The sequence below is a fragment of the Eulemur rufifrons genome, chromosome 3 (assembly GCF_041146395.1).
Source record: "Eulemur rufifrons isolate Redbay chromosome 3, OSU_ERuf_1, whole genome shotgun sequence".
In the NCBI taxonomy this organism is placed as follows: Eukaryota; Metazoa; Chordata; class Mammalia; order Primates; family Lemuridae; genus Eulemur; species Eulemur rufifrons.
In genome coordinates this window covers 59,746,593-59,766,493 of record NC_090985.1, presented here as the reverse complement: position 1 = coordinate 59,766,493, position 19,901 = coordinate 59,746,593, and the positions used below count along the sequence as shown (strand labels likewise).

Genomic DNA, 19,901 nt, shown 5'->3' with positions numbered 1-19,901 from the left:
CTATATGCTCACAATTTTGAATATTAAGTTATGACATTTTCAGTCCTGTTTAAATTCTGTGGAGAATTTTTTTTTTTTTTTTTTAGCAGTTGAACAATTTGGTTAGGTTGGGGTATTAATTTTCTACCTGACTTCTGTGGAATATGGTTTTAATGACAGTATACTTTTCAAAATCTTTGCAGTGCTATTTGGATCTGTCCCACTTGTGCTCTGCAGTGACCAGCTGGGGCCTGGACAGTGGTCTTTACTCATAATTTAGGTCTCAAAAATTGAGATGTTTAGGGTCAGATTTATGCATATGATCACCTGAAAGGTGAGCCCAGGAGTTCATATACAATTTTATGTAATTATTTTCTTGCCTTCCCTCTTCTTTGTAAGCTTCCCTATACTTTCTGGCTCCCAGAGGTTTCCCTTCTTCTTCCTCTGGCTAGAAAGTCTGGCCTTTAATTTTTTCATTCTATGCACTTCTTATGGCTGTGTGCCCCCAGGACTAAGCAGCAAGAGGATAGCATAAGGTTTTTTGTTTTTTGTTTTTTTTTTTTTTTTTTTTTGAGACAGAGTCTCACTTTGTTACCCAGGCTAGAGTGAGTGCCGTGGCGTCAGCCTAGCTCACAGCAACCTCAAACTCCTGGGCTCAAGCGATCCTCCTGCCTCAGCCTCCCGAGTAGCTGGGACTATAGGCATGCGCCACTATGCTCGGCTAATTTTTCTATATATATATTTTTAGTTGTCCATATAATTTCTTTCTATTTTTAGTAGAGACGGGGTCTCGCTCTTGCTCAGGCTGGTCTCGAACTCCTGACCTTGAGCGATCCACCCGCCTCGGCCTCCCAGAGTGCTAGGATTACAGGCGTGAGCCACCGCGCCCGGCCTGCATAAGGTTTTAAGAACGGAGTGTCCAGTGCCAGAGAAAGAAAGACGAGCAGAGTTGAAAGGGATAAGTAAAGAGGCTTTATTGAGGTGCTCCCGGGTGGGGGTAATGGGTCCCAAGAGAGGGACCGGGCGAGCCCCCTAGTCCCACGAGTGGAATCAGAGAAGCCACCCTGCCCAGAAGTCTGGGTGGGCTTATATACGTTTTTAGGGGTGGGGGATGGGAGTTTCTCTGGAGGGAAGGTTTCGGCGGGAAGAGTGAGGAATTTCTTTGTTTCAGCTTTAGGGCAGGTATGGAGGAGTAAGAGGGGCTCCATTTGAGAGGGGAGGGGTGCCCGCCACCAGCCTTACAGATAGAGTGAGAAAATAAGCAATGAGGAGTCCCCTGACATTGTTGGGACTACAGTTTCTCTGGCCAGAGATAAGAGCTGCCCTCCCTCAAAGTTTTAGGTGCCTGCTTGGCTGCCACTGCCACTGTAACAGCCTGTTGGACCGACTGCCTGAGGGCCGGGATGGGAGGGAATCGAAAAACAAACCAAACCAAAAGGAAACAGGGAATTCTCAACTCTCTCTCCCACAAGGGTCAGCTGTCTTTTTGTTTCAGATAAATAGTAGAGAGCTTCTCCTGAAGCTTTTTCTGTCCACACTAAGTGCACAGTGCTGGGTTTCAGGCTACTTTTGAATCCAGGCCAGGAGATACCAGAGGAAAGAAAAATGAGAAACTCACTGCTGGACTGGGGGTATTTCAAGTTTCTTTCCCCAATCTGCCTGCTACCACTTACTTTTCAGTGTCCTTGTGTAGCTGTTCCATGAATTCTGTCCCAGGTTTTTAGTTTATTCAGGGTTTATTTAGAGACAGAATGGAATATGTTTACTCCATCTTAGCTGGAACTGTCCTATTAATACTATTTTTAAAAAATGATTAGCACATTTGAAGAACTATGGATGTACTTTACATATTTTATTTTTTTTAATCTTCAAGGAACCTGTTAACTATCCATACTCTTGTAGATTAGGCAATAACAACTTAGAAAGGTTAAGTTACTTGCCACATTTGCACAGGTTGTGCATGTGGTTGGGATATAGCCCCAAATCTGAGTGAGTCCAAAGTCTCTCTCCTAAAAGTGGTTACTGGATGCCAACTAAGAGAGTACATGTTTTATAAAACCCAGGCTACCTTGTCAAAGAAACAGATATAATTTGGTATTTATCCACTCTTATGCTCACTGATGTACCAAGAAGTCTAATGAGAAGCTGAACCTATGCTGATGAGCAAGTAAGTTAGGGACTAGCGTGATCATTTTTGAAACTAAAAGGTCCTCCTCACAAATAGAGATAAACAAACAAGAGGGGCTAATCATTTTTAAAAATTCACTAATACTACTTCTGTGATTAGAGATCTGAGTCAGGGCCAGCTGCAATGGTTCATACCTATAATCCTATCACTTTGGGAGGCCAAGGCAGGAGAATCCCTTGAGGCCAGAAGTTCAAGGCCAACCTGAACAACATAGTGAGACTCCCATCTCTACAAAAATTTTTTAAAAAAATTAGCCGGGCATGGTGGCCCACGCCTGTGGTCCCAGCTACTTGGGAGGCTGAGTCAGGAGGATCACTTGAGCCCAGGAGTTGAAGCTTCAGTGAGAGCTATGATTGTGCCACTCTACTCTAACCTGGATGACAGAGTGAGACATTGTCTCAAAAAAAAAAAAAAAAAAGGAAGGAAAGAAAAGAAATCTGAATCAGGATTGTTATAGTATAATATCATTTAACAGATTGATAAAATATTGCTCTTTGAATTAAGCAGTTATCTTTAAGGGGAGTCCCATAGAGAAGCAATATTCCCACTCAGCTCTCCAGACAGCCAGAGCTTTAAGAGAACCATTCTGATCCTGTCATTCATGTCCTGCTCCTTCATAATTATTTTGTAGATTAGGGAATACATAAAATATATAAGATTCAGATACCCAAAATGTCTCGATAGAAAGTATATAAATTTTAAGCTGGGTGCAGTGGTGTGTGCCTATAGTTGCAGCTACTCAGGAGCTTGGGAGACTGAAACAGGAGGATCGTTTGAGCCACATCTAGGCAACATAGCAAGACCTCATCTCTTACCAAAAAGAAAAAAAAAAAAATATATATATATATATATATATATTTATATATTAAGACCAATAAGTTCCCTTTTATCAGGAAAGCAAATCAAGATGAGTTGGAATAAATAGCTGGAAATTCAGAAGTAATCTTTTCAGCCTAAGAAGAAATGAAATCAATTGAACTAGCTTATGCTCACCTCTACCAAGTTACATTATTAGGTGTAGTACAAAAAGAGGTCTAGAGCCTTGGACATGAGAGAAGTAACCCCACTCACTTTTAGGAAAGTAATGTTAAAGCACAGAGGGAAGTTATCAATTTGGAATCTTTGCATATGCTTTTCCATCTCACCACATTCCAAGAAAGAATTCTTGGTCATTATGGGGTCTGTTCCAGGGAGCCCCCGGGGCCATGGAAAAAGGCATCAATTAGTGTTTTAGTGTTTTGTAATGTTGGCTGATAACACTGCTCCTTCATGAGCTCCCCTCCAGCTGGCCAGGCCCAGTTCATCCAGACTGAAGTATAAGATAACCAATGTATTTAATTTAACAACCGACAATTAGTGAGCACCTACCCTGTGTCAGGGACTGAGGTAAGACAACTGACAGGCTTTTTTCACCTCTCCTTCTAAGGACTAATGTTAAGAAATACCTGCCTAATTTGCCAGGATGATTAGGTCTGGGGATTTGAGTTTGTGGGCTTTCTCTTGGAAGCTCCTCATCTATTTGTGTTTTCCTTCCCCAGTAGAGATCACTTAGGAGTGGCCATCATCATACACTGTAGCTGTCAGGGACTTTGGTATTTATTCCATCTGTCTCTTTACAGAGTCTATGAGAAACAGAGGGAAAAAATGAGCATTTAACCCCCTTGGCAGTACTGTTGCTTATTTTCCACTTAAAATGAAATCTAAGAAAATTAAACAGTTACTCACAAACAAAAGAATAAAATATATAAATAGATAAATATCTCTCTTGTCCTAGAATTGGCAGGAATTACACAAGGACTTCTAAGAGTTAAATAATAGAGAAAATCGTAAAGAGAAAGGTGAATAATTTTAACTATGTAAAAATGAAAAATGTATATCATAGGTGCCATAAAAAAATCTAAAAAGTAAATGACAAACTAGGAAAAATGGCAAAGTATTGATAACTTTATAACATGAAAACTTTTTAGAAAACAATAAGAAAAGAATGAAGAACCTGTATAAAAGTGGGCAAAACACATGAACAGACAAATCACTAATGAAGAAATACCAATGGTCAATGAATTTTTTATTTCTAGTGAAAATGAAAATTAAATATACATTATTTTTTCTCCTATTACATTGGCCAAGATGGAAAAAGAGAGTACCCTTTGTTTTCAAGGGTGAGGTGAAATAAGGATTCTTTAATATATATAGATAGATAGATAGATAGATTTCATATATCATAAAATTCATCCTTTTCAAATTCAGTGAATTTTAGTATATTCACAAGTTATACAACTATTACTGCTATCTAGTTCCAGAACATTTTTATCATCCCCAAAAGAAATCTCACACCCATTGCCTCTCGAACTTTTGGCTAAGATCAAGTGTAGAAATCTCATACCCATTGGCAATTACTCCCCATATTACACTTTCCCTGGCCCCTGGCAACCACTAATCTACTCTTGTCACTATGGATTTGCTTATTCCGAATATTTCATGTAAATGAAATCATACAATATGTAGTCTTTTGTGTCTGTCTTCTTTCACTTAACATAATGTTTTCAAGGCTCATCTAAGTTGCAGCATGTATCAGTATTTCATTCCTTTTTATGTATAAATAATACTGCATTATATGAATGATGTCACATTTTCTTTATCAGTTGATAGACAATTGGGTTGTTTGTCCATTTTTTGGCCATTATGAATAATGCTGTCATGGACATTTATGTACAAATTTTTGTATGAACAGATGTTTTAAATTTTCTTGGGTATATATTTGGGAGTGGAATTGTTGGGTTATATAGTAACTCTATGTTTAACTTTTTGAGGAACTGCAGATTGTTTTCCAAAATGGCTACACCATTTTACATTCCCCTCAGCAATGTATGAGAGTTCCAGTTGCTCCACATTCATGACAACACTTGTTATTGTCTGCCTTTTTTGATTATAGCCATCCTAGGGGGTGTGAAGTAGTATCTCCTTATGGTTTTGATTTGCATTTCCCTGAGGACTAGTCAATATAATTAGTCCTCAGGGAAATAATCCAATAATTGGGGTTATGATACATATGATTTATAAATTTTGATTTGTAAATTTGTAAATATTCCTCCCATTCTGTGGGTTGTCTTTTTAGTTTCTTGATAATCCCTTTCATGCACAAAAGTTTTTAATTTTGATGTGTAATTAACTATTTTTTTCTTTTGTTGCTTTTGCTTTTGGCATCATATATAAGAATCCATTGTCAAATCTAAGATCATAAAGATTTACCCCTATGTTTTCTTCTAAGATTTTTGTGATTTTAGCTCTCATATTTAGGTCATTGATCCATTTTGATTAATTTTAAATATGGTGTGCGATAAGTGTCCAACTTGGTTTTGTTAGTTAGTTTTCTGTTTTGTTTTTCGTTTGTTTTTAGTACGTGGAAATCCAGTTCTTTTGTTAAGGAAACTGTACTTTCCCTATTGAATAGATGTGGCACCCTTGCCAAGCAGTTGGCCATAGATGTATGGGTGTATTTCTGGACTTTCAGTACCATTGTTAGAGCCGGTTCCCCTCGGCCCCAGGAACAGAGAGGCAGAGTCACCGAGGCTGCAAAAGGCAAAGGAGTTTATTGGCTAGCCCGAGAGCTAGGATCCAAGTCCCAGAGTGCCAATGCAGTGGCCTCTCCACGAACCAGGACCCTGCCCTGGGGTAAAGGTTAAGCTTTTATACTTTTCTGTATGCTAGTTTTCACACAACACAACACTGCACACGACATACTGGTCTGCACTCCATCCCCCTTTAGTTTATTTGTTCTTTTTTAGAAGTGGCTGATCGCGTTGGCTCCTGATTGGTTGACTCTAAGCTTTGGGCTTTTCGCACTGGTGCCAGTTGTAGTTAACGTCATTTAGGGGAAGAGGAGGGTCTCCGACGGGGAAGGGGGGATGTTGTTGCATACCTTCTAGTTTTTGGTTACAAGCGATACTGGGAACACACGCCCTGCACAAGCCGTTCATGCACTGATCACGTCTTGCTCTTCTTATCTACTTAGTTGGTTGGAGGGCCCCTGGACTCTCCAGCCCTTTATCAGGAAGTAACTTGCAGTTATTTTAGTGAAGACTGCCATGGCTCCACTTATGCTAAGCACCAAGCCAGCAAGCCATATATACAGAAGCAGAACTAGGCTGTTAGCTTCTCACATCCAGGAAGCCTAGCCTATCATGGAGTTACCTTTGCTCTTATCCCTGTTTTTCATTCTAATTAACTATATTTATCAAACAACTAAAAGCAAGCATAGTCACAGAAGCGAATAGCATCAGTTAGAATCAAAGAGAGCACACATTTTCCTACTATCAATTCCTGTTCTTCACCATTCCATTGGCCCAAGTGTATGTCTTTATGCCAGCACCATACTGTTTTGATTACTGATTTTTATGTGTTCATCTTATACTTTGTAACTTAGCTAAATTTGTTTTTTGCTCTAATAGGGTTTTTTGGGAGGGAGGGTGGATTCTTTGGGATTTTCTATATATATAGGATCATGTCATTATGAATAGAGATAGTTTTACTTCTTCCTTTCCAATATGGATACCCTTTATTTCATTTTCTTGCCTAATATATCAGGCTACAACTTCTAGTATACTGTTCAATAACATTGGTGAAAAAGGGCATCCTTTTCTTGTTGCTGATGTTTGGGAGAAAGCTTTGCATTCAGTTCAAATCTGGGTTATGTTGGTTTGTTCCTTCCTTAGCTTTTTCTTTGTGTCTCTGTTGCCTTGTTTATAAAGTGGGAATGATAATCCCTGGTATCAGGATTAATGAATATGTATGTAATGGTCTTGACTCATATTAAGTTTTAAATAAACAGCTATTTAATGATAGTATTCGTCAAACATGAGGGGATACCATGCAAGGGGATTAAAAATAATACATTGACCACTGTTTCTACTGACACTGATTTGTACTTTCATCCAGTTTCCAGTTGAGGACTTGAGTAGCAGATATCAGTTGAAAACTGGAGCCTTGCTCTAATCTTACTGGGTCCCATCCAGGGATTTATCTCTATAACAAAATCTTTTTATTGTTTTAATAATTAAACCTCTTTTGGTTAGAGATCCAAATTGGATGTGATTCTGCTGTGTAGAAAACTATATTAATTAATGTGTTTTTATACTCAAGGTGATCTCACTGATTTTCACTTAGATAATTGTGGTTTTCTATTCTCCCTTTGTGCTTTAAATCTTGGCTTTCCCATTTATGGACAAGAATGAAAAATCATTAAGAATCGGATTAGAATTTGTTAAAAGAGAAAGCTTGGAAATCTCTGTATTTAAGTGCTTTTTTTTTTTTTTTTTTTTTTTTTTGTTGAGACAGAGTCTCACTTTGTTGCCCAGGCTAGAGTGAGTGCCGTGGCGTCAGCTTAGCTCACAGCAACCTCAAACTCCTGGGCTTAAGCGATCCTACTGCCTCAGCCTCCCGAGTAGCTGGGACTACAGGCATGCGCCACTATGCCCGGCTAATTTTTTCTATATAGATTTTTAGGTGTCCATATAATGTCTTTCTATTTTTAGTAGAGACGGGGTCTCGCTCAGGCTGGTCTCGAACTCCTGACCTTGAGCAATCCACCCGCCTCGGCCTCCCAGAGTGCTAGGATTACAGGCGTGAGCCACCGCGCCCGGCCTATTTAAGTGCTTTTTAACAGTGCTTTGAAATGATTAGTTGCTTTGTGTTAAATATTGATACAATCAATAAAATATTAATACATCATTTTCATACTTAAAAATAGTAGATTCAATAATCAATTACTAAAGCTATTAATACCTGAAATCTTTCAATCAAAATCAAAGGAATTTTTAGTTTGAATTAGGCATTGGGATGGAGAATTTGCTGTTTTTAAAACTCCTGTTAAGTTTAAAAATTAGGTACCTATCTTATGTGACTTCTTTGCTAAATTCACTTTAAAATGACTTAAAAATCACTTTGACATTTTTTTCCAAATCTTTTCCTCCTATTCCTTTAAAATAAGGAAAGAGTTCTCCCAACCTTGGGTGCGGTTACTGTATTCATCAAGTTTTAGTAAGTTTTAGTATTCATTCATAAATTGTAAATGGAATGAGAAAGTACGCATTCTGTAAGATCTACCTGAGCAGGTATGGCCTGATGCAGGGAATGGTTTGAAATGCCGGTTTTCACGTCACAAGACCTTCCGGCGCTGGAGGAGTTAAACACAGGGTTGGCTTCAGTCCGGAGCCGCAGCACCGTGTCCTCAGGAAGCCGCAGGGACCCCGGGGGCCGCGTAAGTGCCCCTGGAGGTCGGGAAGCCGCCGGGCTCCGCCCGCGGGGGTAGCGCCGGCCCGGCTTCCCCCGCGAGACCGCCCCCTGCGCCGGGCACCCCCGCGGCCTCCGCGGTAGTTTCTCCTGATGATGCAAACACTCACTTCCCGCACCCACTTCCCCACAGAGGCCGCCGAGCCGCACGCCATGGGCAACATCCAGAAGAAGCTGACGGGCAAAGCCGAGGGCGGCAAGCGGCAGGCCAGGGGCGCGCCGCGGCGGGGCCGGGCGGCGGGCGCCGGCGCGGACAAGCGAGGCCGGCCGCGGGCCTCGGCGACGGCGGGCGGTGGCGCCAACAGGCACCCAGGCAGCGGGCCGGGCGCTGGGGACCCCCCCGCGCCGCCGCCCGCAGCCCCGGCCGGCCCCGCCAGCCTGAAGACCCAGGGCAACGAGCTGTTCAAGGGTGGGCAGTTCGCCGAGGCGGCCGGCAAGTACTCGGCGGCGATAGCGCAGCTGGAGCCCGGAGGTAGGTGTGCTGCGCCCCGCGACGTCCCCAGGCCCGTCGGGCTGCGGCAGGTCACCGGACCTAAGGGGGCCCCCGCGGGAGAGTCACAAGCCGCCTCTTGAATGACAGGCCTTGCATCTGTGCATTCCTTCCTGGTGATTAAGGGCGCTGTGCGACTTGACCTCCGTGAACAATACCTTGGAATGCAGAGCATGTGCCCGGCCTGGCGTGTTTGCATCTGTCCCTGAGGGCTTTCCCTCTGTGGCCATTGCGGGCATAGCTCCTCGGAGCTCTGCATGATCAGCAGTCTCTAGGACTGCAGTGCCACTGGAGACGTCACTCTTGCAATTCTGGTGAACTGTGATCTTGCTAATGGATTTTAACTGTATTTAATTAAATGTGATTTTAGGAAGTGAAAGTGCAGATGATCTAAGTATCTTATATTCAAATAGAGCAGCATGTTACCTAAAAGAAGGAAACTGCAGTGGCTGCATTCAAGATTGTAACAGGTAAACTGCACGTTTTCAGGTTTGTCAAGAGATTGTTATAATGTCATTGTGATGAATGCAATGTTCAATATCCTCCTAAATTTTCTGCATATGGTTCTAATTTCTTAAAACAGTTTTACAGTATGTTAATACTTAAAAATCATAAATTCTCCTCTCTCAGACATACGAAGACACTTATAGAAGATTGTGCAAGCTTTTTTCGTTTCTACTGCTACCACCCTAATTCATGCTCTTTTCATATCACTCCTAGACTACCGGAAAAGCCTGATAACTAGTTCCAATCCACTGTGGCATCAGAATAATGTTTCCTGAAGCATTATTTTGCTCAGATTGTTTCAAACAGGCCTTTAATGGCTCAGTATTGTCTTCCAGATAATTGTAAACTTCTCTGTCACCATGTTGCCCCCCAAACAAATTTTTGCTCCCATTTGGTCCACTGGACCACTTCCTTACACTCGCCCTGTTCTCTGAGGCCTTGCCCTCATTGTCCCCAATGTCTGTAGTGCCCTCTGCACATCTTGGCTTCTGAAATCTCTCCTCAGCTGACCCTCCTCTCTGCCTTCCTGAGTGCCCTAAGCTTCCTGGTCATCTCAGATCTGTAACACCTGCAGTGACACTTCGTCACACCTGTAGGTCCTGTGTTATCCACTGCAGTGGATTTAAACTCCTTGAGGTCAGGAACTGTGTCTTTCCTTTCTTTTTTAATTGACATAAAATAATCGAACATATTTATGGGCTATATAATGGTGTTTTGACACATAATATTTAATGACTAGATCAGGGTAAGTAGCATATCCATCATCTTGGATGTTTATCATTTCTTTGTGTTGGGAACATTCACTATTCTTCTTTTAGCTATTTGAAACTATATATTATTGTTAACTATAGAAACCATGTCTTATACAGCTTTCTACTCCTTGAAGCACAGTAGTTACCCGTGATACTTAATAAATTACCTGTCTGGATGGATAAATATATTTACATAAATAAAACATAGTTTTCTTTTATCATTAAGTATCAATAATAAGCCTGCTTCAGAAGCCTTTTGGTAAGAAGCTACTATTAGTACATCTGAAAAATAAGAAGTTATGTCCTGGTTTGACTAACAGTCCAGATTTACTCCTGTTGTCTCATATAATTATTAATATTACCCCGCAGTTTGGACAGTGAATTATATGGACACTCTGTTGATAAGGTGAGCAATTTATTATTTATTTCATTGGCAGTATCAGTTTATCTAGGTAAAGCTTGCTTGTATACATGCCTGTGGTTTAAAAAGAAGGCCTTGAAGCATTTGGATTTTTTGCCAATTTTATATATTCAAATGCAAAATAAAAATATATAATATTTATATTCTCTTTGCCCTGACTTTAGACCCTGTTCATGGTTATGCTGAGTCACACTAACTAGCTGTTACATTTTCAAGATTCTGGTTGATGTCAAGTTGATTGCTTGAAATCTGCCATGGTAGGATACCATTTAATACCATGAAAACTGGCAAATGCCACAAATCTGGGCTTTTTTCCTTTCCCAGAAAATTCTTAAACATATTTACCATGGCTCATAATGAACTGAGAAGACCATGTGAATTTGTTGGCTACTAGGCACGTGGTGATTTGCAGCCAACATCCTTTCAGCTATGTCTGTTTCTGATATTTACTCCATTGCCCTTGGATTTGTCTTAGGCCTTCCCCACAGTGAGTGAGGTTAAAATTCTTTAGTTAAAACTTCAGACCCCTACAGTTAAGGCTGCTGCAAAACAATGGATTCACTTTGTCCTTTAGTGACAGGGGGGTGGACATTTTCTGGCTAAAATAACATAGACCCAGGAGGAAGTCAGGAATGGGACTCTAGCCATGGTGTCCCAGGAGTCCAGGATGGGGGCTTGTCCTGTGGGAAAGCAGGAGATGGCCTGCCAATGAGGGAGGTGGGTGTCAATTTGGGTAGCTTGTTCTTAGATAAGAGCTGTGTTCTAGGCCAAGGAATCTGGCTGTGCTGGTCGGTGCTGACCTCCATAGAGACCGACCTACTTAGATGTTTTCTTTGATAGCTGGCCTAAGAGTCCCAGCACTGGGCGTGGAGGTAATGCCCAGTAGAGTGTGATTTTACTCTAAAGCAGTGATTCTCAAGCTTGTTTTAAAGCCAGAGAAGCCATGATGTGCTTTTGTGAACCTGTTGAAATATGGATGTATTTACATTTATATGAATTAGGAATAATGTATTAGCAGAAAATATGACTGTGTTTTCTCTTTCACCTCAAAAAGATTGCATACATATTAAAGGAGGCTTATTTTTTATTTATTTATTTATTTATTTTTTTTTTTTGAGACAGAGTCTCACTCTGTTGCCCAGGCTAGAGTGAGTGCCGTGGCGTTAGCCTAGCTCACAGCAACCTCAAACTCCTGAGCTTAAGCGATCCTCCTGTCTCAGCCTCCCGAGTAGCTGGGACTACAGGCATGCACCACCATGCCCGGCTAATTTTTTCTATATATATTTTTAGCTGTCCATATAGTTTCTTTCTATTTTTAGTAGAGATGGGGTCTCGCTCTTGCTCAGGCTGGTCTCGAACTCCTGAGCTCAAACGATCCGCCCACCTCGGCCTCCCAGAGTGCTAGGATTACAGGCGTGAGCCACCGCGCCCGGCCTACTAAAGGAGGCTTATTTTTTAGTTTTTCAGTTAATTATCTTTGCTCTTTGGGAAGTTCCATGAGCTCTTATTACCAGACAAGAGGTATCAGTAGTCAAACATTGAAAAAGAAAACTCATGGGGGCAAAATTTAAAATAAAGGAAAAGCAAGAAACTTCTACCTATGAAAATAATTTTTTATGTATTTTGGGGAAAAACTACTATTTGATTTTAAATATCTAACCTCTGAGGAGTGTGGGTGTGTTTGCATAGTGACCCTTGGGTGAGTAGGGGACCTTTGAGGAACTGGGGCGGGGGTGGGGGGTGGAAAGCACTTGCACTTCCGCCGTCCTCGCCGCAGCATCTGCACAGCTCTCTTTAGACCTGCAGGTGAGACATGAGCAAAAGTTTGAAAGCCATTATTCTAGAAATTACTTTTTGTCCTTATAATTGTTTATCAGCTAAAAAAATATCTTTACTTTTCCCAACTGTCAGAGAACCTTTTTGGTTTATTTAGACCACACCAAAAAATCGTGGGGTAACTTTCCATTGAAGGCATTTTGACAGACTAAAGACAAATGAATGTTACCCTAGTAATTCTTTGCTTTTTTGCTTATCTTTGCTACTTTCTGACAGACTTAAAACTAGAAGACTCTTTAGGGTTTTAACTGTGTTAACTTGAATGGACAGCCTCTTTTGTAAGCTCTGGCTTAAAAGTCCCCTGGGCTTGTTTTTATGAATGGGTGGGTTTTTTCCTTAATGGCATTTCCATTCAAAAGCTCATATTCATTTTCAGGATTGTGGTTAAAGGAAAAAACAAAAAACCAAAACAAAACCTTGAATTTGCTAGGCTAGAAAGTACTAAAAATTAAATGCATCTTCTCATCAGTTTTAGATCCCAAGCTTGGCTCAGGGTCATCTTGATTGGATAAATGACACCTCGGGTGTTGGAAGTCCCCTGTGAAGTGAAGGGAGTCATGTGGTTGTGAGAGGGACACATTTACAATCTCTGTCATGGGGTTAATATCCCCTGAGCATTAAGCTAAGCTAGATTTAAGGCAGTGGTGCAGGTGACAGTTCCTGATGCCCAAAGATCTATTGGGCGTAGTATTTAAGTATGTTTACTTGATTTTAATTTTATTTTTAAAATAACTTTTACTAATTGCAAAAGTAACACATACCTATTATAGAAAACTTAAAAAAAATCAGCACAATACAAAGAATATCATTTAAATCACTCACAATCCTAATACTTAGAGCAAAACTATTTTTCAGAGAAATGAATCTAATTAGGTTTAATAGCATTTTTCCACTTGATCTTAGCAAAAGGCTGAGAAGTGACAGGTTTAATAGCATTTTTAACTTTTGTGGGACAAAGTCCAGAAGGGCTCCCACAAGTACAATTGAGTATCTGTGTGATGTGGAGAACTGTGGAGGAGTCTGAGTGGCAGATGACTCAGAGTTCCTTCATTTGCAGTGTTTTGTGTGTGTGTAGGAGGAAGAGAGTAGGCTCTGAGGGTTCACTCAGGAGTTTGCTGAGTGCCTTTTATGGCCTAGATGTTGCTCTAGGACTGGGAATGTCATGGTGTTCAGGACAGGTGATGCACTTGCCTTTGTGACAATCACATTTGAAAGAACTGACACGTGGGCGCATCACTCCCTGTGTCTCTCAATTTCCTCACCTGCATAGTGAACATACTAATATTTACCTTACAGGTTTGTTGTAAGATCAGATGAGAAAGTCTACAGTGACTAGCATGTAGCAGATACCCTATCAGTGCTTCTTCCTTGCCAAATAATTGTAGACAGGAATAGACAGCAGATTTCTAAGACTATTGGAAAAAAACAAGTTAAACAAAGCATGCTTTCTCACTCATGCTTTCCCTGAGGCAAGTTAAATATTTGATATATAAAGTTGCTTATATCTTGAGTTATCACAAAGAACAAACCTGTAATCTCCAGTGTAGACAATCTAGTGCAGATGCTGGTGAGTAGATTATGTAGAAAGTAGGCTCTTCATAGGAGTTCTGCATGGAAGACTTCTTTACAGCTTCAGGTGATTCCGTTAAAACCAGCATTATGATAGTTTTCAGTTATAAATACAGATGGTCCCCAACTTACGACTTTTTGACTTTACGACGGTGTAAAAGTGATACACAACCACAAGGTTTCAGTCTTCAAGCATTGGTGATTCTTTGACCAAAGACTCTCTGGAATGCCTTTCTGAATTATGATATTTTCAATTTATGATGGCTTTATCAAGATGTAACCATATCGTAAGTTGAGCATCTGTATGGTTCTTTGATTGTTTTATTTCAGAATATAATGAAGTACATTAAATACCAAAATTGCTTTAAACAGTTACTTCAAAACCAAAGAACACAACCTTAAAATATATCTTTAGTGATATTGGAAACACTTCATAGACTACAAGATGAAATTGATGACTTATAAGAAATCATTGTATGTTTAGTTCCTTCATTTCCTTCTGGTCTATTTTTAAAGCCCTTTTGCAGTAAGTAAATCCTAATGAACTGTAGTAAGTTTTAGAGTGCTGATTTGAAAAATGTAATGTAAGTTTTCAGGGTTCTATACTAAGGTGCCTTATTAAATATATAGGTGCAAATAAAAATCTTCTCTCCTTCTTTCCTTCCTCCTCCTTCTCTTCCTTCCTTCCCTTTTTTTTTTTTTTTTTTTTTTTGAGATAGGATCTCGTTCTGTTGTCCAGGCTAGAGTGTAGTGGCATCATCATAGCTCACTGCAGCTTCCAGTTACTGGGCTCAAGCAATCTTCCTGCTTTAGCCTCCCGAGTAGCTGGGACTATAGGTGCACACCACCATGCCCAGCTAATTTTTTAATTTTTTGTAGAGACAGGGTCTGGATATTGCCCAGGCTGGTCTCAAACTCCTGGGCTCAAGCAATCCTCCCATCTTGACCTCCCAAAGTGCTAGGATTATAGGTGTGAGCCACCATGCCCGGCCAGAATTTTCTTTGTAATTTGTCAATAACAAGAATCTGTTCAAACCTTGATCTGTGTCTGGTCCATGCTGTGCTCTTTCAGGACACTAGGTTGGCTGCCAGGGAGCTCACGCGTCAGTGGGGAAAGAGTAAATGCCAGGGCGCTTTGATACTGGTTTACTGGTTTACGAGAGAGTAACCAAATTTGATAACTGCTACTCTGGGTTTGCCTTTCTGGTATTTTGCTAGGTACCCAAGATGAAATATCAGATAGGTGGTACGTATTTGTGAGTTCAGTACTGCAGTATATATTTAGTTAAGTATAAATTAAAGAGTAGTTTGCAAAACAAATGATATGTAACTTTTTTTCTTCTTTAGGGCCCTGGAACTTCATCCATTCTCAATGAAACCTCTTTTGCGACGAGCAATGGCCTATGAGACTTTAGAGCAGTATGGGAAAGCTTATGTGGATTATAAAACAGTGCTGCAGATGGACTGTGGAGTCCAGCTGGCAAATGACAGTATTAACAGGTAATCTAATCTAGGCAACTACCTGAAGTCTAGTTGTCTTATAATGGAATTAGATTTTTTTCCTTCCCTTCTTTAAAGAACATGTCAAAATGTAGACGTGTTCTCAGCTATTTACTCTACGTGAATGATTGCCTTCTTTCACTCCATTAAACCAAGTGGTTCTTTCTCTCTAACTTAATTTCTCACTATTGCTTAATACATTTTGAGTTGTCCTCTGACACCTTTATATTTCTTTCCTTGTTCATTTATTACCATTAAGTGAATATTCTTTTTTTTTCTTAATAACACAGGTGGTTATAGCTCCTATGTGTTGCTTAAATATCTGTGGCGATAGGAAGGTGTTTTCATTGATATCATAAATCTGTACTAACTGTAGGACAGGATCCAAAAACGTAGTGAAAACTGCCATGTTGAATCTTCTCCTCCCACAAGGATTTACAAGTATTCACTGGCACCACACCTGTCAGTGGAAACGTCTCTGTGTTTTTCTCCTTAGGAGAATGGATGTCTTCATGAGCCTGCTAGATATTTGTGTTATATGCCCTTGTAAATAGACATTCATCTAGGATGAGTATTAATTTATAATGGTGAAATAGCAAAGAATTTGGATCTAATTTATTTTGTGATCTGTTTACCCCCTGAGTGAGAATGGGAAGGTAAGAACTTCCAGACTTCATAAACTGCTTTCAGGTGAAATTTGAAAATTACTAGTTATATAACATTTCTAGTTATGTGTGATGTTTTCGGATCCCATTTGCCCAAAGTATAACTTCTGAAGTATTTGTATGTTACACTGTCCCCTGTGACGGTCTAGCATACCATGTCCCACTCCCCCAAAAAAAGACAAAAGGGGAAAAAATGACATGGTCTCTGTCTTTAAGCAAACTAGTATACAGCTGGGGGGAAACTTAATGTAAGACAGGTTGTCCCCAGCTGGGAAAATTGTTAGTAAGGTTGGGGGGATCCCAGGAGGGTCACACCACCTTTGTCTGTGTGGGCTGCGGTGGTTGCAGAGGGAGCACTTGAGGTGGTCTTTGAAGGGCGCTGATAGAACATGAGACCGAGAGCAGAACTGGAGAAAATGAGAATGGCATGTTTCATGTTAATGTATTTTTATATCATGCCTTACCTTCCCACATGGTCCCAGCACTCTTTGGCTGTAGGCAGAGCCGACAGCCATTCCCTGGAGCTTCCACCCGGTGGCTACGCGGAACCTGTCTGATCCCAGCCCGACAGAAGAAAGGGATAAATATTTGGTATTTGTGGCAGAGTGGGACGAGACAGAACCTCAGGCATCTGCCACCTCCTTGATCTTGAGCTTATAAAATCAGGCCGCCTCACCTGGTGCTGCATGGCCACCTCACTGCGTGTCATCTGCTGCCTCCTTGTACGTGCCTGCAGGCCCTTCCCCTTTCTGTGTGGTTAATTCCTTCTCATCCTTTAGGAGAGGACTTGCTTTCTCTAGGAAATGACTTTCCCTGACCCACTGTCTTTCCGTACCCCACACACACACCTTAGTTCCCTTTCTAACACTTCCATATTACCCAACTTCCATATTGTTTTTACATTCTCTGTCTCTCCTGTTTTGTAAAATTCTTTTCCTGTCACTCTAGTGGATGTTCCTTGAGGTCAGAAATTGTGTTTTATCCATCTTTGTAGCTGCAGTGCCTCCTACAGAATATATCCTGAGTAAAAATGTGTTGGATGAGTGCATTCTCCAACAGAGAAAGCATGGTTTAGTCCTGTGCTTGGAGGCTTTGCTTTTAATTTGCCCCATCCTCTGCCTGGTAGTTTTCAAGGTACAGTTGGAGAAAGTAGGATCTTCTCACAGTGGGGTAGAGGTTCTTGTGAAACATAAAGTATTAATAGAAAAACATGTGAAGTATCTGGCAGAGAGGAGGGGCCTGATTAAAGAGTATTTCAACAATCTAATTAGTAGTAGACTGAGTGGTTTAAAGGGAGAAATGTGTCTGAGAGATCATGATTACTCACATATTTAAACATTTTGCATTATGCTTTTTTAAAAAATTGAAATGGATTTCACATAACATAAAACTATTAATACTTTAAAGTGTGCAATACAGTGGCATTAGTACTCACAATGTTGTGCAATCATCACTTCTTTCTAGTTCCAAAACATTTCCAGCACTTGAAAATGGAACCCTGTACCCATTAAGCAGTCACTCTTCGTTCTCCCTTCCCCCAGCGCCTGGCAACCACCAATCTGCTTTCTGTTTCTGTGGATTTATCTCTTCTGGATATTTCATATAAATGGCATCATACAATATATGACCTGTTTTGCCTGGCTTCTTTCACTTAATGCTTTCAGGGTTCATCCATGATGTAGCATGTATCAGTACTTCATTTCTTTTTGGCTGAATAATCCATTACGTGTATGTATATATCACATCTTGTTGATCCATTCATCAGTTGATGGACATTTGGGTTGTTTCCACCTGTTGGCTATTGTGAATAGTGCTGCTATGAAGAGCTGTGTACAAGTTTGTGTTTGAGTCCCTGTTTTCAGTTCTTCTGGGTGACTACCTAGGAGTGGAATTGCTGGGTCATATGGTAATTCTATGTTTACATTTTTGAGGATTGTATTATATTTTTTTATGTAGTCAAGAAGGTTCTTTTATATCTATTGACTTTTAAGACTCAGTCATTTTTTAATTGAATGGTTCTTGTTGCTATCTTGTTGATGAGGAGGCTCTGTCTGGTTTTGCCATAAAATATTTTTAAATAAAATATCCATTTTCTGAAATTTCACTATTCCTTTTTGTGAATCCATATTTATGCTTGCTTTTCCATCTATTCCAGTTCATTATGGAAAATTAAGCAGCAGCAGCTTATTTATTTATTTATTTATTTTTAATTTAAACATCTGTGCTTATTTTGTTTCTGTCTTCCATTAACCATATTCCTCTCTTCCTCTCCAGGAATCTTACATGTTATATTTCTCTGCACATACTTATTTACTCCCTGGCAACACATCATCTCTTTTCAACTGCTTCTTCCTTCCTCTCTGCTGGTAATATAAGTTTTGCTTGAAAATTCTTTTTTCTAAAACTTCTTTTTCTTCTGCAAATGTGGGTGGTTACACATTGATTTTATAAAAATTTATTTTTTACACTTAAACATGAGATTTAGTTGTAATCAAAGGTTGCTATTGACATTTCAGTTTAAGAAACTGTAGGGAGAGTATGTGTATTATATTTGTCTATATGTAAATATAAAGATTTTTTTGTACAAAAAGTATATGAGACTACAGAATTAACTAACTTTGAATGTATTCTACTAATTACCAGTAAATCTTCTCAGTCTTGGGAAATACCTTTTAAAATCAGATTCATCCCAAAGACATAATTCAATTTTGTTTTTAAATTTAAGTTTAACATTTTTGTATATTTAAATTAATGAGAAAGTGATAATTGAGGATGTTAATCTGAATTTCTTGATGGCCATTAGTAAATGTCATTAATACAAGGACTCTTGTAGTAGAGTCTAGTATCCTGTTTTTTATCTTTATTCATATGAAAAGGATATAAGTGGATAATTATAGAGGTGAAAATGATGCAAGGTAAGAAAGAGTATCTTAACCACATGTAAATGTTTTAAGAAAAAGCAATATTCTAGGACAGTTAGCACTCAGCCGTTTTAGCAACCAGTTTTGAACGCCTGTTTTCAACCACTTTAGTGTATGGTTTGGGCACAGAAATTCTAAAGTACTTCTGATTATTTTCAAGAGTAATAACATCCTCAATTTAGTAATTATATTAAATATTACAAGGGGCATTTCTTCTAAGCCTCCAAAAGTTTAGTTTTATATTTCACTTTCTCAAAAATTAAAATTTTTTTAACAAATTAAAAATATCTCATTTTTTCTTTGGTCTAAATAATATTCTAAGTTACATTATTTATGGCAACTTTTAAAAGTCCTTTTGAAAACATTTAGTTTACATGGACAGAAAATAGCTCAGGATTGGGTGTTTCTACAAGGAAGTACACATACACATAGCATTTGTAAATCTTACTCTTGATCTGACTTTCAGTAATACAAAAAACAAATTGCATGATCAATAGAGAAAACTCATTTTCTCTTTAGAATAACAAGAATTTTAATGGAACTGGATGGACCAAATTGGCGGGAGAAACTGTCGCCCATTCCTGCCGTGCCCACTTCTGCACCACTGGGAGGTTGGTGTCCTACAGCAGAGACAACCTCAAACCAGGTGGGAGATTCCAGCAGCCATCACCAGCTGGGCGTCACAGGTAGGGGAAGCCTGCACTCGTTTCTTCTGAAGGTGCTCTTGAGCTGTGTGCATACTTGTATAGTAAAGCAGAGATATAAGAGGATGAACTCTGGCATCA

The 19,901-nt window shown here is 39.8% G+C and overlaps 1 protein-coding gene across 1 annotated transcript in view; it reads left to right on the top strand.

Moving 5' to 3' along the window:
- Window positions 1-19,901, top strand: part of SPAG1 (sperm associated antigen 1) — a 66,196-nt gene that overhangs the window by 32,498 nt on the left and 13,797 nt on the right. The window contains exons 10-15 of the mRNA XM_069465601.1: window positions 5,565-5,839; window positions 8,329-8,439; window positions 8,589-8,927; window positions 9,316-9,415; window positions 15,378-15,530; window positions 19,636-19,802. Coding sequence (XP_069321702.1) covers window positions 5,565-5,839; window positions 8,329-8,439; window positions 8,589-8,927; window positions 9,316-9,415; window positions 15,378-15,530; window positions 19,636-19,802 — 1,145 coding nt within the window. The remainder of the gene's footprint in view (window positions 1-5,564; window positions 5,840-8,328; window positions 8,440-8,588; window positions 8,928-9,315; window positions 9,416-15,377; window positions 15,531-19,635; window positions 19,803-19,901) is intronic.